Here is a 23,476-nt window from a genome sequence, read left to right as displayed (position 1 = left end):
TCCCCACCTGTGGTTTCCAGGGGGATTCAGGAGCCTCTGACTGTCGAGGCAGAGCAGAGCCATCCTGGCTAGGAGCCATTGATACAACAAAACAACAACACCACAAACTGGCTTCTAAGTATAAAACCAAATTTACTAGAATAATAGCTAGACTAGAGATGGACTTGTAAGCGTTCAAACAACATACGAAGGTGCCATGTGCAAGACAAAGCCTGGAGATACTGTAAACGTGGAGTGGATAAATGTACAACTCTTATCTCCCAACATTAACATTCAACGTTAACAGAACGTTCGCATCCAAGATGACACAATTTAAGCAGCCTCTTTTATATTGTTTGTAAACCACTCCAAGGTTTTATTGACAGGTAGGCGGGATGCAGTTTTTGCTAAATAAATAAAGTAAATAAATAACTGTAATCGGGCAGCTAAGGCAGCTTTCTGCTCCTCGTTTGCTTTATTTTGCAAAAGTTGCATCCTGCCCAACTTCAAACAAAGCTGCTAAGTGGTTTACAAAGAGTCTAAAATTCACGTTTAAAATGGCACGTAAAAAAGAACCAGCGTTAGAAACAAATTTACAAAAAGCAAATTTAATGAAATAAGAAGTTAAAAGTGTGCATACTAAGCTGAAATGACTGATTAAAATACATTTCAACTTCTGCACGTCTTGGTAGGCTTTGCCCAAATAAAATATTTTAGTAGGCTCCCCCAAAAATGCAGCGAAGTTGCCTCCCTAATCTCAATGGGCAGGGAGTTCCAGAGTGCAGGAGCTGCCACGCTGAGATACCAGTTCCTTAAAGGTGCAGAATGGGCCACTTCTGGAAGTGCCACTTTCGCAGATAAAAATGATCAAGTGGGCATATATGGGGAAAGGTGGCCCTTAATTAAGATGTGCAGCATTTGTCTTCGTGGGGCGCCTTTCTCCCCCTCCCATCCTTGCCTTTCTTCCTTTCAGGAGCTCTCTGTCTGTTTGCAAAGGAAAGGGGTCCCTCTTTCCCTCATTCTGTGCCCTCCAGGTGTTTGGGACTCCAACTCCCATCAGCCCAGCCATCGTGGCTGTGTCCTCATGAGTCCTTGTGCCATTTGACCTGCTGGCTGGGGCTGATGGGAGCTGGAGTTCAAAACCCCCAGAGGGCACCTGGTTGGGGAAGTCTGCGTTCAGTGTCCTCAGTGTTTGCTGGATGCGTCCCTTCCCGCAGCCGCGAGGGAGTTAAGCACAGAGCTTGTGGTGCTCACCATTTATAATCTTTTCTTGTGCCTCCAGGTCTCTGGAAAACCCCACCCCGCCGTACACTCCCAAAATGGGGCGCAGGTGAGCTATCCTTGCAGCCAGGGTCAGGAGAAACAGGCATTCTTCCATGGGGCAGGAAGAATGGGTTGTCTAGGTGTTTTCCTCTTCGTCTTCTTATTCTTGGTGACCCAAAGGAGCAGGGGGAACGAGGCCACGACTGTCTTGTGCTTAGTCACGGTGGTCCTGTGTATGCCTGGGCGGGGTCCTCCCTCCCATCGCTGGACCGTGGCAGAGACCCCAGAGCAGAAATTGAACTGGAGGCTCACTTAGTTGAGTCTCTCCGTCTGTCTCGCAGTTGGGGCGTCCTGCGACACGAAAGAGACTTCTGGGTCCGGCTGGCTCATAATGGGGCTATAAAGACCCTGTTTTGGGAGAGATGCTGCCTCTGGTGGGCTGCAAGGAAGGAACTAGGGTAGGGGTCACCGAGTTTTTTAGCCCTGTGAGCCCATTGGCACCTCACTCGCGCCTTCCCTGGAGCAGAACGCCCAGCCGCAAGAGACGATAGAAAATGAGCACATGTGCAAACATCACTTTCCCAGAGGCTCTGGATACAGTTCAGATCGAGCAGAATTAACCTGAGCCTTGAAAAGCACATGGAGCTAAAAGATGACGTGGGAAGGAGCATCGCAAGGCTCTCGTTTGCATCAGCAGGCAAACTCTGAAGCTCTTAGTTCCAGGAAGGCCCAGTTTTTGAGGCTGGAGGACCTTTCTCAGAGACCCTCTTTTGACACCCCTTCTTGTCTCCCTCCAACCCCCCCCCCCGGCGCAGAAGCATCGAGTCCCCAAACTTGGGCTTCAGCACCGACTCCTTCCTGCCCCACCTGCTGGAGGACGACCTCTTCCAGCTCTCGGACCTGGAGCTGGAGCCGGACTCGCAAAACTGGCAGCACACCGTGGGCCGTGAAGTTGTGTCTTCCCTGACGCAGCGGGAGATCGACCGCCAGGAAGTCATCAATGGTGAGGAGGGTCTCCCTGCCGTCGCCATCAGAAAGACAGGGTGGGGTGGGGGGCGTGCCTGGTGAGCTCTGACATTCTGACATAGGGCCAAGGCAGCCAGGTGTGTGTGTGTGGGGGGGGCTTCCTGGCCCTGAGGGGTGCTGTGATGTCTCCAAGGAAGAAGAGGAATCCCTAGATAGGGCCTGTAAGACAGAGCTATTCTGCCTGGCTTTCAATTCAAACTTGGCCTTTTATTCCCCTTCCTTCCCTTTTTATGAAGATTCCCCGCTCTGGGATCCCACAGCTAATTCTCCCCTGGTGTCCTCACTGGCCCAAATAGGACTAATTTAGCCAGCTAGCCCTGGGGATCACACACTAATGTTTATTGGATGGATTTCCCCCCTAAACTGATTTTTGAATTCTGAATTTATTGTTATTCACATTTTATACTGTATTTTATGCTGTTTTTTGTTGCATCAATGAAGTGTTTTAAATTTGTTGTTAGCCGCCCTGAACCGGGAAGGGCAGGGTATAAATAAAAATTCATTATTATTATTATTAAAAGGGAAGCGGGTGGCGCTGTGGGTTAAAGCCTCAGCGCCTAGGGCTTGCCGATCGAAAGGTTGGCGGTTCGAATCCCCGCAGCGGGGTGCGCTCCCGTCATTCGGTCCCAGCGCCTGCCAACCTAGCAGTTCGAAAGCACCCCCGGGTGCAAGTCGATAAATAGGGACCGCTTACTGGCGGGAAGGTAAACGGCGTTCCGTGTGCTGCGCTGGCTCGCCAGATGCAGATGCAGCTTGTCACGCTGGCCACGTGACCTGGAAGTGTCTGCAGACAGCGCTGGCCCCCGGCCTCTTGAGTGAGATGGGCGCACAACCCTAGAGTCTGTCAAGACTGGCCCGTATGGGCAGGGGTACCTTTACCTTTTACTATTGTTATTATTAGATGGGTGAGGGGTGGGTGTGCTGCCCTGGTAACCAGAGCCACCAGCTCTGTACTGGCGCCCGGGCTGGGGAAGAGCCACGTGGCTCAGTGGCAAAGGTTTGATCCCAGGGAACAGGGTCTGCCTGAGACCCTGGAGAGCCAGCAGAGAGTGGAACCATCAGGGGTCTGACTAAACAACGCAGCTCTACCACTTCATCGATGGCACAGTTTTGTTCAGGAGGAGGGCAGGTTTACGTCGCGACCCAAATCTTTTAAGAACAAATCAAAGCTTCTCTTTCCGCAGAGCTGTTTGTGACAGAGGGCTCTCACTTACGGATCCTGCGTGTCCTGGACGTCCTCTTCTACCAGCGCCTGAGAAAGGAGAGCCTTCTTTCCCGGGAGGAGCTGGCCCTCCTCTTCCCCAACCTCCCAGAGGTCTTGGAGATCCACAGTAAGGCTGCTTCGCCTGCTCCCTTGGAGCCCCTTTGGACCAGGCCCCCCCCCATCCTGTGGTTTCTACAGCAGGCAGAGTGGGTCTCCCCTCCACAAGCCCCCTGCTCAGGAGGAGAACTGCAGCAAAGCCGAAGAGCCCCTCAGTTGCCAAATCTCACAGGGCGGAGAGGGCAGGGAAATCGGGAGGCCTTGATCCCATTTGCCATGTTGGCTGGACCCTAAATGGCCAGCTCTGCCCACTGCTGAGAGCCTTTCACTGAAAATAAAGAGTGCCTGTGTGGAGTTTAAAACTAGGCCCCTTCTCCATCCCCTTCTGTTTCCTTTTCTCCTTTCCCCACCATCCTTCCCTCCTCCAGATTCTCTTTCGGAGTCGATGAAGAGGCTGCGAGAGGAAGGGCCTATCGTCAAGGAGATTGGGGATCTAATGCTTTCCCGGGTGAGGATCCCAGACCGCCTGGGCTGCCTTGGGGACACGATGTGATCTCCTGACCCACCTGAGGTTAACCCAGGAGTGTTTTCTCCCCCCCCCCCGCCCTCTTTGTGTCCCCCCAGTTTGACGGGGCTGCACGCGAGGAGTTCCAGCAGATGGCTGCCCGCTTCTGCGCATACCAGTCCATGGCGCTTGAGCTGATCAAAACCAAGCAGCGGAAGGAGACTCGCTTCCAGCTCTTCATGCAGGTAGCCTCGTCATGGGGCAGGAGGCTGCTAATGGACAGGGAGGAAGGAGATGAGGAAGAAGGGACTTTTCTTTTTTTTAAAAAAAAATAATATTTCAAAACCAATTTTTTTTTACAAGTGTCAAATTCAAAATCCATATTCATTTTCTAACATAAGCCTATGACACAGATTACCTAAATTAAAATATATCTAATTGCTCTAGGCTTCCCTTTGCTATGTGTAAATACAACGCAACTAACAAATTATATTATAAATGATATTATAGGTTCCCATATACCCCCCACTCCCCTTCACCCATGTGTGATCTCACTATTTCACTTCTTCCGTCTTGTTATAATTTAATAATTATTCAATTGATTCTGTTATTGTTTTCTTGCTTACGTTTTACACATTCTCTATCAATGTTTCAGTTCTGGAACCATATTTTCCCATGTATTCCTCCACTCCATCCCACTCTCTAATTATTCTCTGATTTGAGTGGCCTCTAATAATTGCCGTCCATTTTGCCATTCCTGCGAACTCACAGAGTTTGTTTTGCCGTCCTAATAGTGATGGGATTTTCAGGGGGAGGAAGGGACTTTTCAGCGGCCAGCCCTCTCCTGTCTCTGCAGGCCAGAGAAACACAGGCCTGTCTCTCTCTCTCCCTCTCCCTGCCTTTCCCAGGAAGCCGAGAGCAACCCTCAGTGCCGCCGCCTCCAGCTCAAAGACCTCATCATCTCAGAGATGCAGCGGCTGACGAAATACCCGTTGCTGCTGGAGAACATCATCAAGCACACAGACGGTATCTCTCTCTTCGTATTTGGGTGTTTCTTTGTTTTTTGTGTCTCTTCCTATTCAAACGTTACACATTGCAATCTCCTCTTAAGCACATTCAACTCGCTGGTTGAAATTGCACAAATTAAATCCAGTCAAGGTCGGGTCTGCTTGGGGTTACCCAGCAGGGAAATAGCTCTGCGTCTTGCTTGCTGGGCAAGGCCCACTTGCCCTGTGGCCTCTGGGAGTGCGAGGGATTCTTGCTGCCCGACCCATGAGCTGCGGGAGCAGCTACAAGGATTAGGGCATACACAGTCATTGTGTATACATGGAACTATTGGAACCAACCCTCCATGTATGATGCGATTGTACTGTATTTTTAAACTTGTGTCAGCTTCCTGATGTTGTGAGTCAGCATACATAGAGAGTACGGTGGTGTGTGTGTGTGTGTGTGTGTGTGTGTGTGCGCACACACACTGTGCATTAGCGCCCTGTGGGGCTGTGTCTGTAGAGCGTGGGTGCTATTCAGAAGCCAATTTTCACATTAACCAATAAGGATTATTTTGCATCGTGTATCAGAGCTGCTGCTGATCTGTCTTTCAGACGTCACCTTGTTTTTAAATGCAGCATTGTTTCTAGATTGTACAGTGGTACCTCTGGATGAGAATGGGATCCGTTTCGGAGCCCTATTTGCATCCTAAATTGAACACATCCCACGCACATGCGCGGGTCGCGATTTGCCGCTTCCGCGCATGTGCGTGAAATCATTTTGAGCGTCTCCGCATGCGTGAGCGGTGAAACCCAGAAGTAACGTGCTCCATTACTTCCGGGTCGCCGCGGAGCACAACCTGAAAATATTCATCCCGAAGCTACTTCAAACCAAGGTATGACTGTAGTGGAAGTCACTTTGGAACCACCCTCTGTGTTTTAAACAAAGCCTCCCAGGTTTTCCATAAATAGAAACAAACTTTGCCAGTGGCCCATCTAAGAGTGGTAGACTCGTAATCTGGTGAACCGGGTTCGATTCCCTGCTCCTCCACCTGCAGCTGCTGGGTGACCTTGGGCCAGTCACACTTCTCTGAAGTCTCTCAGCCCCACTCACCTCACAGAGTGTTTGTTGTGGGGGAGGAAGGGAAAGGAGAATGTGAGCCGCTTTGAGACTCCTTCGGGTAGTGAGAAAGCGGGATATCGAATCCAAACTCTTCTTCTGCACCTTCATTGCTTAGGGGAGACCTTGGAGCACAAGAAGCTCTGCCAGGCGCGGGACCAGTGCCGAGAGATCCTCCGGTACGTGAATGAGGCGGTGAAGAGGGCAGAAAACCAGCAGCGCCTGGAGGTTTACCAGAAGCGCCTAGATGCCACTTCGCTGGAGCGGACCAGCAACCCGCTGGCTGCGGAATTCAAGGTACAATTCCCCCTTCGCCCTGCACCTGAGTCACTGGCTTTATCCTGCTCGTCTCCTCCTCAAAACACTGCCTTTTTCTGCCCCTCCTGTCCAGAACCTCGACCTCCGAAGCCGTCGCATGATCCACGAGGGCCCTCTGAGTTGGCGCATCAGCAAGGATAAGACTGTGGGTATGTAGCTGGCAGAAACGAAAGCTCCTCTCAGCGTTCGTGCATGTTCTCACACAAACGTGGCACGGCCTCTCAGAGGGAAGGCCTGTGTGCGCTTCCTCTGCCGTTGACTTTTCTAATTTATATCCCACTTTCTGATTAAAACCGTAATCAAAAGTGTGGAGGGGTTGTAGGAAGGTTGCCTGAGCCGAAAAGCCCTGGCGAACCATTGCTGCCAGCCCGAGTAGAGAAGACTGAACTAGATGGACCGAGCGAAGGGGTCGAGAGACAGCTTCCAAAAAGATTAACAGAACCAAGCAATTTTGGAACATGCAGAGCTTTAGCTGTTGAAAGATCAAAACTGTCAATGTGTTGTCATTCATTCATTTATTTAATAAAATGTATAAGCTGCTTGGTTGTAAAAAGCTCAAAGTGGTTTACCAAAAGACTAAAACAATAGAAGTCTTTTAAGTAATTTAAACCACTGACAAACTAAAAACACACAATAGTATTTAAAGTTCTAGGACAACAGGCCATAGATTAAAAGGCTCTCCCAGATCAGCAGCCTTCAGAAGGCTCCATGGCAGAACACCTGCTTGGCATGCAGAAGGTCCCAGGTGTAATCCACACTGGCAGCATCTCCAGGTAGGGCTGGGGAATGGCTCCCTGCCTGAGGCCCTGGAGAGCCATTGCTGTCCATCCGTGGCGACGGTCCTGAGCTAGAGAGACCGTCCCTTGTTCCTATGTCTAGACAGGCCTTAAGTCAGACTTGCATCAAAGAAAAGCACATGCACATGTATAATGCCGTAGCAGGGAGGGAGTAGTGCGACTCGTGCAACACGTTGGCTATTAATATACAGAACAATCATTATACATACTTTAGCAACCTTCTGAGAAAAATACAAAACATTAAACAAAGCCACAAAGACTTGCGAACTACCCAGCCTAAAATGAACTTATAATATCTGGTTTCGATAGATTTTTCAAATGCTTAATTCAGTCTTTTAGATAAATTCATGAAGATACCAACAAAAAGGTAAGTTCGGTGATATTCACAATACCGAGAGATGCTAGTGGAGTTGTAGATAGATAGGGAAGCGGTGGATCATATAATACGTTAAAATTTCATATAATGTAGAACTTACGGAAAAACAAAAGCCCTGTAAACAGTAATGAACCAGATTAGCAATACTCAAAACAATAGGCAAAGAGGTAATCTCACCCACCCACTTATGAGCAGATCAACAAAACAGGCCTTTTTGGTGGCGGCTCCCTGTCTGCACAATGCTCTCCCCAGAGAGACTTGCCTGGCGCCATCATTGCATGTCTTTAGGTGCCTCTTTACCCAGGCCTTTGGCCATTATATAATCTGTGGGCTGTTTGTGGGGGGACTTTTATTATGATTATTTTATTAATATGCTATCTATTTTACGCTTTTTATTATGTACTTATTATTATGCTCTGAAAAACGTGTTCTTAATGTTGTACTTAATGTTAAGGTACGTAGGGGGCGCTGTGGGTTAAACCACAGAGCCTAGGACTTGCCGATCAGAAGGTCGGCGGTTCGAATCCCTGCGACGCGGTGAGCTCCCGTTGCTCGGTCCCTGCTCCTGCCAACCTAGCAGTTCGAAAGCAGGTCAAAGAGCAAGTAGATAAATAGGTACTGCTCCAGCGGGAAGGTAAACGGCGTTTCTGTGCGCTGCTCTGGTTCGCCAGAAGCTGCTTAGTCCTGCTGGCCACATGAAGCTGTACGCTGGCTCCCTCGGCCAGTAAAGCGGGATGAGTCCCACAACCCCAGAGTCGGACACGACTGGACCTAACAGTCAGGAGTTCCTTTAACTTTAATCTTGTACACCACCCTGGGATCTTTTGATAGGTAAAGGTAAAGGTACCCCTGCCGGTACGGGCCAGTCTTGCCAGACTCTGGGGTTGTGCGCCCATCTCACTCAAGAGGCCGGGGGCCAGCGCTGTCCGCAGACACTTCCGGGTCACGTGGCCAGCGTGACAAAGCTGCATCTGGCGAGCTAGAGCCGCACACGGAAACGCCGTTTACCTTCCCTCCAGTAAGCGGTCCCTATTTATCTACTTGCACCCGGAGGTGCTTTCAAACTGCTAGGTTGGCAGGCGCTGGGACCGAACAACGGGAGCGCACCCCACTGCGGGGATTCGAACCGCCAACCTTTCGATCGGCAAGTCCTAGGCGCTGAGGCTTTTACCCACAGCGCCACCCGTGTCCCATGGGGATCTTTTGATAAAGGGCGGTAAATCCTTATCAGGACGCGTAAAGCCGGTTCACAACCCCAACCCTCCCTCCCTCCCTCCCTCTCTTAGATCTGCACGTCTTGCTCCTTGAAGACCTCCTGGTACTTCTGCAAAAACAGGACGAGAAGTTGGTTCTCAAGTGTCACAGCAAGATGGCGCTGGGCTCCTCGGACACCAAACAAACGTTCAGCCCCGTCCTCAAACTGAACGCGGTCCTCATCCGCTCTGTGGCAACAGGTAGGAAGGGAGGCCGTAAAACCACATTTCCTCATGCAGAGGTGGGAAGCTACACAGGCCAGCCCTGGTGGGTCGATTTTCCTTCCAGCTTGTCTCTCTCCTCCCTACAGATAAGCGAGCGCTCTTCATCATCTGCACTTCTGAACTGGGACCCCAGATCTACGAACTGGTAGCTTCGAGCTCTTCAGAAAAGAACACGTAATATTTTTATCTGTTATTCTCCTACGTGCCCCAATCTCCTTTTGGTGGGAAGGAGCAGGGAGATTAAAATGCAAACTGACCTGTGGGCAGCAGGATAAGTCAGGGAGAGTCAGGGAGCCCAGGGTGGCAAACAGACAATTGAAAAACAAAAACCAAAGCGTTCCAGAACAGTTAACACACAGTCTCCAGCCCCAAGAAGTTTTAATTGAGTTTTGGTAAATAATGTAACAAAACTAGATTCCCCTCGACGGTAACAAAACACCCCCTCCCTCAAAATGACCAGTTAAAAGTAGTTTCAGTTAAAACATGCATGTCTGTCTGTTATCTTAGAGTAGCATTGGAATTAGAGTAGCATTGGAATAAAATTGGAATATGTGTGTGTGTGTGTGTGTGTATGAATATATATATTGCTTGATTATAAAAAAGAAAAAAACAGTCAACAAAAACCCCCCAAAGGATAATACAAATTACAAAAAATTAAATTAACTTCTTACAAAACAACTTCTGTTATGACTTCCAGTCACCCCATCGAGAGTCCCAGCTTTCTTTTGAGTAGCGCACTTTTCATTATCACTCCAAATTTTTGCTTTAATAAGGTTTTCTATGTTCACGGAGGGCTCATTCTAAGCCAGCCAGAGAATTCACATTTTTTACAATGCTCTTTTAAGATATTTTCTGTAAATGTCCCACCCTCTAGTAAACGTTGGATCTGTATTAAAAGATGCTGATGAAATAAACATGGGGTCTCCCTGCCTTTCAAATCAAAGGCACTCTGGTCTCTTTGGGGGCTTTTAGAGAGTCTTTCTTTTTCTCCACTCTCTCCCCCCCCCCCCCCCCGCCCCGGCAGGTGGATGGAACTATTGGAAGAGGCGGTGAAGAGCGCCACCCGGAACGCCCCCCTGCCTGCCAAGCGGCATTCCCAGGAGCTCCCCCTGCACCCAGCGGCTCCTTCCAGGTAAGGGGGGACCCCCAGCCCCAGCCCCTCAAGGCAGGAGACCTTTTGCAGGGATCTGCAAAGGGAGGCTGGGGTTAGATGAACTTAGCGTGTGCTTTCTTTCTTTAAAAAAAGTCTGCAAATCCGGCTTTGCAGGAGCTTTATTAAATGACCAAAGAAGCCCTTCAATCGTACCTCTTAACATCCACATCTTCTTCTTCCCCACCTCAGATAAACACACCTGCCCTAGGAGTTCCAGCCAGTAGGGTGTCAAGAGCTGTTTTCTCACTCCAGCTTTTCTGGGCAAACTTTTGGGATATTAAAATGGGGGTTCTGCAGATGGGCTATTCCTCCCCCACCCCCTGTTGCTGCATTTATGGACATCTTGGAGGTCCCAGGCCACAGGGAGGCTAGACTGGCCTCAACTAGAGCCAGGGCTTTTTCGGCCATGGCCCCGATCTGGTGGAACACTCTGTCCCAAAAGACTAGGGCCCTGCGGGACTTGACATCTTTCCGTAGGGCCTGCAAGACAGCTGTTCCACCAGGCCTTTGGCCAAGGCACAGTCTGACCCCCTCCTTCTGTAATCCTCACAGAACTCTGGCCCAATGGTTGCCATTAATTTGACTCTGAATTGATTTTAGAATATATTTTAATTCATTGATTGTGATTTTATGTAAACTCTGCTAATTTTATTGTTGTTAGCCGCTCTGAGCCCTGCTTTGGCTGGGGACGGCGGGATATAAATATATTATCATCATCATCATCATCTTTGTCCTTCCTCTTCAGCCTAGTACTCCAGGATGCTGACATCTCCCCCAACCTGGCCCCGAGCACCTCTGTGTCCACCCAGGAAGAGGACATTTCAGGTGAGCGGCTGGCGGTTGCCCTGGGGTGGTGATGGGGGCAGTCTCAGCAGCCAAGGTCCAGCAGGGTTGCAAGGCATTCTGGGAGTATCTTTCTGCTCCCTATTGAAGATATTTGGGGAGGATCTTTTCTGTTGGTTGCCAGGACCTCCTTCTCACACACAAACGGGCTTCTTTGTCTTTGGGGCATGGATGGGGGGGGACTGTTTCAGGGCTCCAAAGCTTCCTTTCTCTGTCCCATTTCTCCCCGCTCTTCCCCCCAGCAGATGTTGTAAACAAAATCTGCCCTTATTCCCATATGGGGTATCCAAGAGCGACAGAAATTTGAACGTTGTTGCTTTTCCTGTCTGCCAGGTTATCTGATAATGCCTTATCTGTTTGCCTTTTCTGGTAGTCTGCCCACTCCTTTGAAATGGTGATTACCCAATTTCTGCCCTCCCTCCTTGCAGAGAAAACATTTGGTCCGTTTGGGAGTCAAAATGGTTTCAGGGCGGTCTTCCTGTGCTGTTCCAGACATGTGGTTCATATATCTATGTTTGTGCCTGGTTGGCACATTTATGAACATTTATTATATATATAAGACCTTATTTTTTTCATTACACAGACGATACCCCAACGGACACCCTGGCTGAGGAGAGGCCCCTGGCACTGGCGGAAGAGCCAGAGGATGGAGGCAGCGAGGAAAAGGAGCAGGATGAGGAAGGCCTGTGCCCTGCTTTGTCGCCATTCCCCACTGGGGAGATGGAGCTTCCTCCTGAGGAGACCCTGGAGGGGCCTGATGAACAGTCGCAGCCGCTTCCGGAGGCTGCCTTTCCCGGGTGCCTGGCAGAGTCAGCCTTGCAGGACGGTGAGAGCCAGAATGCTTCTTTTCCTTTATGTGTCTATATTTGCACTGGGAGTGGGGGGTGGGGGTGGGAGAGAGGCTCGGAGTGGGCAGCCTTTGGCCTGATTTCATCCCATGCCATTGTTGTAAACAAAATCTCTGCCCTTTTCCCCCTTATGGGGTACCCAAGAGCCCATATACAGTCCTTAAGTAGGTTCCCTACTGGTAGGAGAAAATAACAGAGGCCAATCAGAGAATATTGAGAAGCAAAGCAGCTCGTAAGCTTGATCTGTATTGATCTGTTGCAACAGGGTGCTCCCCTCTCACACAGGAAAGGAGGAGGAACCCAGAACACTGCCGCACAAGGCCTTATAAAGACATTTGAAATTGCCACCCTGTAGATCAAGACCACCCCCAGAAACATCATACCTACATCACAGAAAAGGCGGTCTAAAGCAGAAATTTGAATGTTGCTTTTCTCCTGTCATTGTTTATCTCCTGTCTGGCAGGTCACCTGTTAATGCTTACTTGATTGGATTGCCTGGGGAACCTGGCCAGTCTTTTGTAATGATAAATACTTAGTTCCTGGGCCAGGTCACAGGCTCACCCTATTCATACACTGACATACCCTTAAGACAGGATTTGTGAGGGAAAAGACAGTGGGGAGGCTTTTCCATTTTCCTTTGACTTTGTAGAGAAAACATTTGGTCAGTTTGGGACAGTTTGGGAATCAAAATGGTTCCAGGTCGGTCTTCCTGTGCTGATCTATGTACGTGCTTGGTTGGTACACTTAGGAACATTTAACATATATCTAAGACCTCAAAATTCCTATCACACTATACATCTGGATTTTCCTGGACATACCTGGATTTCAAAGGTGGAATTGACGTCTGGGAGGGATTTGTGAAAGGCGGCGCTTCATCCTGGATCTTAGACAAGTTTTTGTAAATAAAAAAGCTCAATAACTTTTTTTGGGGGGTGTCCTGGTTTTTATGCCAACCCTCCCCTTGAGTATCATTGCGCCTGTCCCTCTCCTGGGCCCTCCTGCTTTCCCTCAGCCCCGAAAGGGTCCTTGAACTCAGAGGAAACTCAAAGGAAAAATTCGCGGGAAAATGGGATGGTTATAGAAGATACGTGCAAAAATACAATAATAGTTTTGACTCCGTGCTAGCATTCAAGTGACAAAGGAAGTAAAAGGAGGTGGATAACAATTAAGAATTTATTTTGTTTTCTGAATGTATTGGAAAATTTATACAGAAAGGTTTTTTGTTTTGTGTACATTCAGTTGTAAGATAAAACATATGCGAAGGGACTTGACAGGAAGTCAGAATTGAAGTAAAGATTTTGTAAGCTAAAAGGGGGGAAATATTTATTTTCATTATTATTATCATTATTGTGTGTGTGTGTGTTGTATGGAATGTTTGGGAGGAAATAAGACGGCAAATAACAAACAAAATATTGATGTATGAAATTTTTCTTAATCATATTTTGTGATAGTATGGTTGTAATGTTTTTTGTAACATAAAATCATTCAATAAAAATTATTAAAGAAAGAAAGAAAGAAAGGGTCCTTGAACATGGTGGCGGAAGATGAAGGCCCCCTCCCTGGTCCAAGGAGAGGCCGGCTTCAGCCCACCTGTGGGATTTAAACGACAGCCTCCCTCCCTTCTCTTTCCCCTTGCAGTCGAGACCCTGCGCCATCTCCTCCTGCGCAGCTTCCTCCCCTGCCGGGACGCTGACCCTGAGGAAGACCTGACCCCCACCCCTTCGGTGGTCGGGGCCGGCCAACCTTGGGACTCTGCGCTGGCCAGTCAGGACTTGGGCAGCCAGGAGGAGCCGTCTGGGGAGAGCAGCGCAGCCGTGGAGCTCCCCGAATCTTCAGCAGCGGATCCAGAGGGGGGCAGTGCTGAGCCGGAGGCCGGAGGCTCCCAGAGCACCGAGGAAGGGGAAAGGACAGAGCCTGGGGGAGACGAGAGGACGACAGACCCCTCCTCCGGCCAAGGGGCTGCTGCAGAAAGTGACCGACAGGGCGGCGGCGGCAGCAGCTACAAAGTGGTGCGGAAAGGTACGTCTGTGACTCCGGTGTGTGTGTGTGTGTGTGTGTGTGCATGGCAAGGAGGTTGGCGGGAGGGGTGGGGGGTGTCCTCTCTGAGTTTCCCCTGCCTGGGGTAGAGCTGGTGCAGGTTGATAACGGAGAAATCTGAGGGCTCCCTTGGACAGAAAACGAGGACCCCAGCCAGGAATCCCAGAGCAAAACAGCAGCCAGTCGGCTTGGTCTTGATTGAAGACTGTCGCGACAGGACTCCCACCTGCCACCAGGTGGAACAAGATGGAAGCCCCCAACAAAAGAGAACCCAAACTTTTATTAGCTGCTAATCCCCATGTTACACCCCCCCAAACTACATCACGGCTACATCATGAAAGGGGAGGTCTGGTGGCCGTAATCTGAGCATCCTGGACCCTGCCCCATGGTTCCCCTTGCCCTCCACCAAACACCCATCAAGTGGAACAAAAGAGATCTTTACATTTCCCTGTTTTCCAGCCAAGTTCATCCCACCCTTTTGCCTTCATCTGGGTTTGGTATTTCTGGAATGGCTACCTGTCTGGCACTCAGGTATCAGGATGCCAGGGATTATCACTCAGGCAGAGGGGCTGCTGAGGAGCTGAGCTCACATGTCTATAGGAATTTCTGAAGTTTCCCCAGTGAGCCAGTACAGAGATACATTGATCAGTGAATTCTTACATTTGGTATTGTGCAGCAAAGGCCCTTTGAATAGATAGGAAGAAACTGTGATGAATTGTTTTGTGGGGACAAGTCACAAAAGTGATGGTGCTGGTTTTGGTAGTGGGCGGCATGTGCAAGATATCTGCTGGAGGGGCAACCCCCTCCCCAACCTATACATAAATTCCTTCAACAAGGTCCAGGGTGAATATTTGTGACTGAAGAACAGGGCCAAGCATGGCGCTGAACTGCCAGCCTGTCCCTTGCACCATCATCTGGCCCGTTAGGATTGCTTGGAGGACGGAGGCGGCTTGTGCCATCTCAGACAGCCAGGGAGTTCCTGGGCACTGTCCGAGTGCAGATGAAGGAAAATCCATCTACCAGGAGCCTCAGAGGCTGCAAACTAACCAACCTCCCTTCTCTGGAACCTGCAAGCATGCAGGAAGACGCCGCTAGAGGGTGATGGGGCCAGGACCAGGGGGCCTGCGGATCGTGGCCTGCTTTCTCCTCTCCTTCCTGGGTGCAGCTGGCTCTTGCTCAGACCTCTCTTAGCTTTAACCTGCATGCGCTTGACTCCCAGGTTTCTCTTAATCCCCTGCCCTTCCATATTGGCACTTCTTCCTGGATGTCCTCTGTTGGGTGATGGGCACTTCCTGTGATTGAAGGTTTTGATCACGCTTCTCTCCTCCCTCCCCCCCTCTCCCCCCCCCCCCGGTGTCTCCTTGCACAGCAGAGGTGGAGGGAACTAACGGTGCTTTGCCTTTGACAGACGGCAGCCAGGCTGGTGGCGCGGCTCATGCGGATGGTAAAGAAATCCTTTCTACCCCTGCCTGGAGATGGGAAGGGCTTGGGGAGATGGGGGGGGGTCCTGGGGGCAGCGCGTGTGTCTCGGGGGGTGGCCACAATGTGCAGGGAGGCCCTGCTCACCCCTCTGTGGGACCGCAGTCTGGCCGGACAAGTGCGTGCGCACTCACTCTCTCTCTCTCTCTGAACACCTGGCTGCAACTGAAATGATAATAATAATAATAATAATAATAATAATAATAATAATAATAATAATAATAATAATACCCCGCCCATCTGGCTGGGTTTCCCCAGCCACCCTGGGTGGTTTCGAACAGAAATTAAAAATACATCAAAATGTCACACATTGAAAACTCCCCTAAACAGGGCCGCCTTCAGTTTTCTTTTAAAAGTAAAATAGTTGTTTATTTCTTTGACATCTGGTGGGAGGGCGTTCCACAGGAGGGGGGCCACCACCGAGAAGGCCCTCTGCCTGGTTCCCTGTAACCTCACTTCTCTCAGGGAGGGAACCGCCAGAAGGCCCTCAGCGCTGGACCTCAGTGTCTTGGCAGAACGATGGGGGTGGAGACGCTCCTTCAGGTCTACTCCCAACTGGCGCCCATCGCTCAACATTCATACCGCCAGCCAATCCTCACTTGCCGCCAACACTCCAAACTCCCCCCCCCCCACGAATCCCTGCCTGACAGGATCCCCAACACTTTCCTTGTACTACCAGTATTGAACTGGCAACTTCGTTCCTTCGATATTTGCATGCTACAACTTTGTGTGTGCCAAAAGCAGCAGAACACCATAGCTATTTTCCACTTCTTTTATATCCTTCCAAAGGCAGATCGCACTAAGACCCCCAGCCCAATTCCACCCTCTGTCCTCCCCCCCAGCCCCATTTCTGCAAGCGCAGCCTCCCTTCCCCTCCCACCCTCTATCCCTCCAAGGTCAGACACAGGCCCTGGGGCTGGGCTTGTGTGTGTGGAAGGTCCTTCGACCTTCTTCCTGCGGGCCTTTGCTTCTCTCTATGGGATGGGGTGGGGGGATTCTTGGCCAAGGCACACCCGTGGGGTCCATCTAGCGCAGTGCTGCCTACACTGGCTGGCAGCAGCGGCTCCCCAGCGTTTCAGAACTGAGACACCCTGCAACTCTTCCTGGAGATGTTGGCCAGGGACCTTCTGCACTCCAAGCAGGTCCCCTTCCAACTCAGATTGTGGCAGCCCCTTCTCTAAAACAAATGTAAGATTTCAGTCCAGAGGGGGTGATTTAAACAGGAAGCTGCCTTACAGGATATCGCATCACATGGACCGCCGTGTTTCTCCAAGGGTTCAGGCAGGGACTCTTTCCCGGACTTACTCGGAGTTACAGGTGAAACTCGAAAAATTTGAATATCGTGGAAAAGTTCGTTTATTTCAGTAATTCAACTTAAAAGGTGAAACTAATATATGAGATCGACTCACGACATGTAAAGAGAGATATGCTTCTACTTCTCAGAGGTCCAATCTTGCTCAATTTTCAATCCTTGTTTCGCTGATTTCCTTGAATATTCTAATTTTCTGAGATTGTTCATTTGGGGTTTTCATAAGCTGATCATCGCAATGATAACAAATCAGGGCTTGGCATATATCACTTTGCATGTCACAAGTCTATCTCATATATTAGTTTCACCTTTCAAGTTGAATTGCGGAAAGAAAGGAACTTTCCCACGATATTCTAATGTTTCGAGTTTCACCTGTAGAACAAATCAAGGCTTGACATATCTCGCTTTGCATGTCACGAGTCTGTCTCATATATTAGTTTCACCTTTGAAGTTGAATTGGTGAAAGAAAGGAACTTTTCCACGATATTCTGATGTTTCGAGTTTCACCTGTACTACCAGGGCTCGAACCTGGGACCTTCTGCATGCAAAGCAGGTGTTCTCTGCCTGTCCTCCATGGTGGCTCTTCCCCAGTGTGGGCACCCCGTCTCTTTTCTTCCCTTCCCCTGTCTGCTCTTCACCTCCACCTCTCCCTCCGACTAACGCTCCCCTCCGTCTCCTTCCCCCAGGGAACTACTTCTACGTGAGCTTGCCGGCAGGTCCCGAGGAATGCCCGCCGGACACCAGGAGCCCCAGCCCCGTGGAGCCAGCCCGGCCTTCCAGCCCACCAAAGAGCTCCCCTCCTGCCGCCAGGCCGCCCCACAGGTGGCATCGTGCCAAGGAGAGCCCGGCAGCAGGCTGGCTTGGCCACTTGGAAGGCCCTCCAGCCGCCCCAGATCTCTCCCCCTCCAGCCAAGTGGTCCGGGACGTGGACGCCATCTTCCAGACGATAGAGCAGCTCTCCCTGAAGCTCACCAGGCTAAAGGTGAGGGGTGGGGTGCGGCTTGGGGGGCAAGAAGGAAACCCTTGGTGCTTTATCACCAGCAGGAAAGCTTTCAGCCACCTGCATGTGGCCTCTGTTGTGAGAGGCAGGGCAATGGGTTGAAATGGGCTGGGGGAATGAATGCTGTGTGCCTTGGGACGGGGAGAGAATCAAAGCGGGCACAGAGGGTGGTCTCCAGCCTTGCCAGTCATGTCGCCCTTGGACTGAAAAAGAGCCCCCCCCCGCCCCACCCCAACTGAGGACCTAATGGGGGGAAAGATGTGGAACACGTAATCGAATAAGCCCAGTGGCCCTTCTTCTCAGGCATCCCTAATGGCCCCTTCTGTAGTGGTCAGATGGGATTACTATGAGGAATTATAAAAAAGCATCAAGCCATTGTGTCCGCGATGAAAGCATTGCGTTGACTGGGTTTGATTCATGGACCATAATTTCTGGTCAAATCCCACAAGCCTCTGCACCTCTGCCATTTGCTTTCTCTGCACCTGACAGGCACGTCTAAGCATTCTGAAACACAGGCCAGTTGCTTCCTCCGGCATCCTCAGTACATGAAGAGAGTAGCTCACCTTGATGTAGTTTCATCTTTAGATAGATCTTAAGGGCCAGGAAGAGAGTTCACAAGGAGATGGTAAACACTGCCGTCCTGTCTCTCCTGTTTATGACCTCTGGGGTTTTGCTGAATGCATTCCTCCTTATATTCCTATTTTATTTACTCTGGACTACTATGCATGCTCAGGGACGCGGGTGGCGCTGTGGGTAAAACCTCAGCGCCTAGGACTTGCCGACCGCATGGTCGGCGGTTCGAATCCCCGTGGCGGGGTGCGCTCCCGTCATTCGGTCCCAGCGCCTGCCAACCTAGCACGTCAAGGTGCAAGTAGATACATAGGGACCGCTTACTAGCGGGGAAGGTAAACGGCGTTCCGTGTGCTGCACTGGCTCACCAGATGCAGCTTCGTCACGCTGGCCACGTGACCCGGAAGTGTCTGCGGACAGCGCTGGCCCCTGGCCTCTTGAGTGAGATGGGCGCACAACCCTAGGGTCTGTCAAGACTGGCCCGTACGGGCAGGGGTACCTTCACCTTTACCTTTTACTATGCATGCTCAAGTAGGAAATAGTTTCTTTGTAGTTTTAACTTTAACTTTGTCCCACATGGGGTTTTTGAAATGCTCAGAGGAAATTGATTGGATCTTATGAACACTGTGTAAAAAGTTCTTTTGTGAATAAAACTCACCTGGGCCAAGGAATTATTATACGCACTCCTCCTTGCTGGTCAAGCCTTGTGTGTATTCTATTAATCAGAGTCCAATCCTTCCTTGTTTTGGGGACGCTACACCTTCTCCTCTCTCTGTTTGGGGTCCTGTAGGATGTTGAAAAGGCCCACCAGGAGCTGCTGCAATCCTTGAGTGGCGGCTCTACCACAGACAGCTCCACGCCAGTGGGCTGCGTGCCGCCGGATCTGAGCCAACCGCCGCCGGGCAGCCGCCGAGTCTCCAGAGCCAGCGATGAGGACCTTCTGCCCTCCCCACAATCTCTGGCGGAGGCAGCAGCTGCGTTGGGTAAGAAGCCCCCCGTTTGCACCCTCCTCTTTTGCTGCGGACACCTCTCTCCACCTGCAGGAGATTGGGGGCTCCCTGACCCCTTTCCGCCTGAGGGGGAGATACTCCTGCTGGGCTTGGCGGCTCTTCAAAGTGTTGGTGCTGACCTTTAAAGCCCTAAACGGCCTCAAAGGCCCAGTATACCTGAAGGAGTGTCTCCACCCCCATCATTCAGTGTGGACACTGAGGTCCAGATCCGAGGGCCTTCTGGCAGTTCCCTCCCTGAGAGAAGCCAAGTTACAGGGAACCAGGCAGAGGGCCTTCTCGGTGGTGGCGCCCGCCCTGTGGAACGCCCTCCCACCATATGTCAAAGAGATAAACAACTACAGTGGTACCTCGGGTTACAGACACTTCAGGTTACAGACTCCGCTAACCCAGAAGTAGTACCTTGGGTTAAGAACTTTGCTTCAGGGTGAGAACAGAAATCACGCGGTGGCAGCAAGAGGCCCCATTAGCTAAAGTGGTACCTCAGGTTAAGAACAGTTTCAGGTTAAGAACGGACCTCCAGAACGAATTAAGTTCTTAACCCCAGGTACCACTGTACCTGACATTCAGAAGACATCTGAAGGCAGCCCTGTTCAGGGAAGTTTTTAACATGTGACATTTTAATGTATTTTTTATCGTTGTTGGAAGCCGCCCAGAGTGGCTGGGGAAACCCAGCCAGATGGGCAGGGTACAAATAATAAATTATTATTATTATTATTATTATTATTATTATTATTATTATTAAAGTGTGTTCCCCCTTCTCTCTCCCTTCCAGGCCAGATCTCCCTTTCTGAAGACAGCCCCCAGGAGGTGACCCTTTAGGAAGGGGCATTTTGCAACTGGACGGACTGAAGGCAGGCATCAGGCGGACTCGCTCGCGGGCATATCGCCGCCCCCTCCTCCTCCCTGCCCACTTCGGGGGTCTCTGGGTTGAACTGAGGAGGGGGTGGGGGTCCTGTAGTGGCCAGCGTGAGAAGCGGCAAGACCTGCGATGGAGCAGAAGGAAAACTGGAATCCCTGGGAAGCACATGCTGGATTAATCTGAACCCTGGAAAGAAGAATATCTGTGGAGTTCTCCCCGTCAGGGGCTTCCCAGGAGGGACAGCCAAGCTCCCGGAGAGTGTTTGGGGGGGGCTTAAGGTGGAGAGAGCCCCCGCTGATCTCTCTCTCTCTGCCTGCATGTCTCTTCCATTTTGGGTAGGGGGTAGCTTCCATTTGCTCCCCCCCACCCCAACCGCTGAATCAATCGCGTACATATGCACACCTGCATATGCGCCCCACAGACTGGCTTTTCCAATGTACATGAAAGCTGGAAATATATTCTGTATAATTGCACTTTTTTTCCATTTTGTTTATTTTTGTTTTTCTCTCCACGGTGAGGAAGACCCCCGCCCCCCCACCGGAGAGATTTCCCAGCTGCTTCCAGACCTTATTTGATATAAATATGTATGTATATGCATTGAGTTATTGTAAATATATGAGAAAGTTGTTGGTTTTTTTTAAAAGATATGCCTCCATTACCCTGATGGATATCTAGAAGATCGGAAAGGCCCACGACCCCCGTAGCCCAGACTGGGTTGGGGGGGGGCAGCAAAGACCACTGCACTCTCAGGGCGTGACAGCGGCAGCAGCAGCCCAAAGGGATCAGGCAGGCAACGGCCGCTGCCCCCCTGTGCCCCCCACCCCAAACCCTCTCGGGGCAGAATGGCTGCCCTGCGCCCCACAAGCATCTCTGTCTTCCGCCCTGGCACTCGCTTCGCTAGAGGTGGGCGAGGGCTAAGCTTTGGGGGCGCCTTCCTTGCAGATAGGGTCCTACTGCTGTTTTATTTGGGGAGGGGGCGCCTGCTGGTGCTACGACAATCTGCCCCCCTCCCCAGTCGCCCTTTCCTCCCGTGGCCGCTCTGGCTTTGCCACGTTGCAGGCGGCGTTTGGGCTGGAGCAGAGGGCAGGCGACCCCTCTTGGTTCTCAGGCTTGCTACCCCCCAACCCCGACACCCAACCATCCTGGCCGGGCCGTGCAGATTCCTGGGGGGGGGGCCCTCCCTGGCTCCAGCTGCAAGTCCCTCGCAAAACCCCCATCCCCCCCGCTTGCTGAAACAGGTGGATGAGGCATAGAAGATTATATATAGATATATATATAGATATATATATATGTTTAAAAAAAATAAGATGCCAGACTGTTTGCTGTTCAATCCGCTAAAAGCCAATTTTATTTTCTTCCTTCCAATGGTAAAGGTTTGTGGTTTTTGTTTTTTTGTTTTTTAAGAAAAGTGGGGGGGAAAGTAAAATATTATTTGACCTCCCGTCTGTGCGGATTTTTTCCTTTCACCAAAAATGGAGCGGAGGAAACTGGAAGGGCTGAAAGGACAGAAACAGGACCCCCCCCCTCCCGTCCGCTGCCTTTGGCTCCAAGTGTGAAGGGGGGGCAAGCGCTTTAAGGCCCCTAGGAGAGAGGGGGCTCCATAGGGGTTGTTCTGGTGGGGGTGGAGTGCCAGGGAGGGACCCCTGCTGGGGGGGGGGTCTTTTGGTGGGCATCTGCTTGAGGGGGGGGAATATCCCTGACATTGAGGTTGGGGGGCAGACCTGGATTGAATGGGGAGAGGGTTGTGGGTGCAGTGGGACTGCAGTGAGAGGGTGGGGGCCGGAAATGCACGTTGGGCAACTGAGGTTCAGACTGCAGGATATGGGAGGTGGGAGTTGGGTCCCTAACTGGGGGGGGGGGGCTCAAAGTGGGTGTAATGGGCTATTATGAAGAGTCCTAACTTGCAGCCTTTCTCAACCTGTGGGTCCCCAGCTGTTGTTGAACTACAACTCGCATCAACCCTAACTTTCCAAGCACAATTCAAAGTGTTGGTGCTGACCTTGAAAGCCCTAAGGTAAAGGTAAAGGGACCCCTGACCATTAGGTCCAGTCGTGGCCGACTCTGGGGTTGCGGCGCTCGTCTCGCTTTACTGGCCGAGGGAGCCGGCATACAGCTTCTGGGTCATGTGGCCAGCATGACTAAGCCGCTTCTGGCGAACCAGAGCAGCGCACGGAAACGCCGTTTACCTTCCTGCCGGAGCGGTACCTATTGATCTACTTGCACTTTGACGTGCTTTCAAATTGCTAGCTTGGCAGGAGCAGGGACCGAGCAACAGGAGCTCACCCCGTTGAGGGAATTCGAACTGCTGACCGCCCTAAACGGCCTCAAAGGCCCAGTAGACCTGAAGGAGCATCTCCACCTAAATTGTTCTACCCGGACGCTGAGGTCCAGCACTGAGGGCCTTCTGGCGGTTCCCTCCCTGCGAGAAGCAAAGCTACAGGGAACCAGGCAGAGGGCCTTCTCGGTGGTGGCACCCGCCCTGTGGAACGCCCTCCCACCAGATGTCAAAGAGAACGACAACTACCAGACTTTTAGAAGACATCTGAAGGCAGCCCTGTTTAGGGAAGCTTTTAATGTTTGATGTATTACGGTTTTTTAATATTTTGTTGGAAGCCGCCCCGAGTGGCTGGGGAAGCCCAGTCAGATGGGTGGGGTATAAATAATAAATTATTATTATTATAGCTAGCAAGGCCAGAGCTCGGGGATGATGGGAGTTGTAGTCCAGCAACATCTGGGGACCCGCAGGTTGAGAACCGCTGTAAGGGATAAGTGAGAGGGTCTCTCTGGAGGGGAAGGATTTGAGGAGGGGGCTGGGAGCTCTGTGCCCACTTTGGGGGGGAGCAGGTGACAGCCCCCATCTTCGCCTCAGCTGCTTAGGAGACCCGGGGCAGCCCCCTCAAAACGGGGCTCAGGCTTTGACCTGAGTAGTGGGCCACAGTTGCCGTGGCAACCAAGCCTTGGCAGCACCCTGGCCTGTTCTCCCAAGCCCCCCCCCCCGCCACCCCTGCAGGGTGGGCTGCCCATTGCCAAAGCAGTCTTCCAGGGGGCTCTCTCGGCCAGGCGGGTCGTGGGGTGCCGAAAAGGAACAGCAACAAAATGGGTTTTCCGTCGTGATTCCTTCCATCGTCCCACCAGGAGTTTGAACTCTTTGGAAGCGACTTTCAGTGGTCCCTAAAAACACACAGCTCAGGGTGCCCAAAGGTGGGGGGGGAGCCCCTCTTCTCCCCCCTGAGCGGCTGGTGATGAAGATGGAAGATGG

The 23,476-nt window shown here is 51.1% G+C and overlaps 1 protein-coding gene across 6 annotated transcripts in view; it reads left to right on the top strand.

Annotated features, from left to right (window-relative positions):
- ARHGEF11 (Rho guanine nucleotide exchange factor 11) overlaps positions 1 to 21,658 on the top strand; it is a 63,214-nt gene extending 41,556 nt beyond the window's left edge. For 4 of the 6 annotated variants that reach the window (XM_077920711.1, XM_028709051.2, XM_077920709.1 and 1 more), the window contains 18 exons: positions 1,262 to 1,309; positions 2,058 to 2,245; positions 3,453 to 3,599; positions 3,958 to 4,037; positions 4,154 to 4,279; positions 4,943 to 5,060; positions 6,259 to 6,437; positions 6,532 to 6,607; positions 8,918 to 9,085; positions 9,196 to 9,283; positions 10,134 to 10,241; positions 11,008 to 11,087; positions 11,689 to 11,931; positions 13,592 to 13,972; positions 15,360 to 15,434; positions 17,465 to 17,760; positions 19,139 to 19,331; positions 20,131 to 21,658. In XM_077920711.1, the coding sequence (XP_077776837.1) occupies positions 1,262 to 1,309; positions 2,058 to 2,245; positions 3,453 to 3,599; positions 3,958 to 4,037; positions 4,154 to 4,279; positions 4,943 to 5,060; positions 6,259 to 6,437; positions 6,532 to 6,607; positions 8,918 to 9,085; positions 9,196 to 9,283; positions 10,134 to 10,241; positions 11,008 to 11,087; positions 11,689 to 11,931; positions 13,592 to 13,972; positions 15,360 to 15,434; positions 17,465 to 17,760; positions 19,139 to 19,331; positions 20,131 to 20,177 (2,641 nt within the window). In that variant the 3' untranslated portion in view covers positions 20,178 to 21,658. The remainder of the gene's footprint in view (positions 1 to 1,261; positions 1,310 to 2,057; positions 2,246 to 3,452; positions 3,600 to 3,957; positions 4,038 to 4,153; positions 4,280 to 4,942; positions 5,061 to 6,258; positions 6,438 to 6,531; positions 6,608 to 8,917; positions 9,086 to 9,195; positions 9,284 to 10,133; positions 10,242 to 11,007; positions 11,088 to 11,688; positions 11,932 to 13,591; positions 13,973 to 15,359; positions 15,435 to 17,464; positions 17,761 to 19,138; positions 19,332 to 20,130) is intronic. The other 2 variants (XM_077920708.1, XM_077920710.1) reach the window with 2 other exon arrangements.
- Positions 21,659 to 23,476: the final 1,818 nt, after the last annotated feature.

Source organism: Podarcis muralis, chromosome 16 (genome assembly GCF_964188315.1).
Source record: "Podarcis muralis chromosome 16, rPodMur119.hap1.1, whole genome shotgun sequence".
Taxonomy (NCBI): domain Eukaryota; kingdom Metazoa; phylum Chordata; class Lepidosauria; order Squamata; family Lacertidae; genus Podarcis; species Podarcis muralis.
The sequence above is the reverse complement of the archived record's forward strand: the minus strand, read 5'-3'. Positions and strand labels throughout refer to the sequence as shown.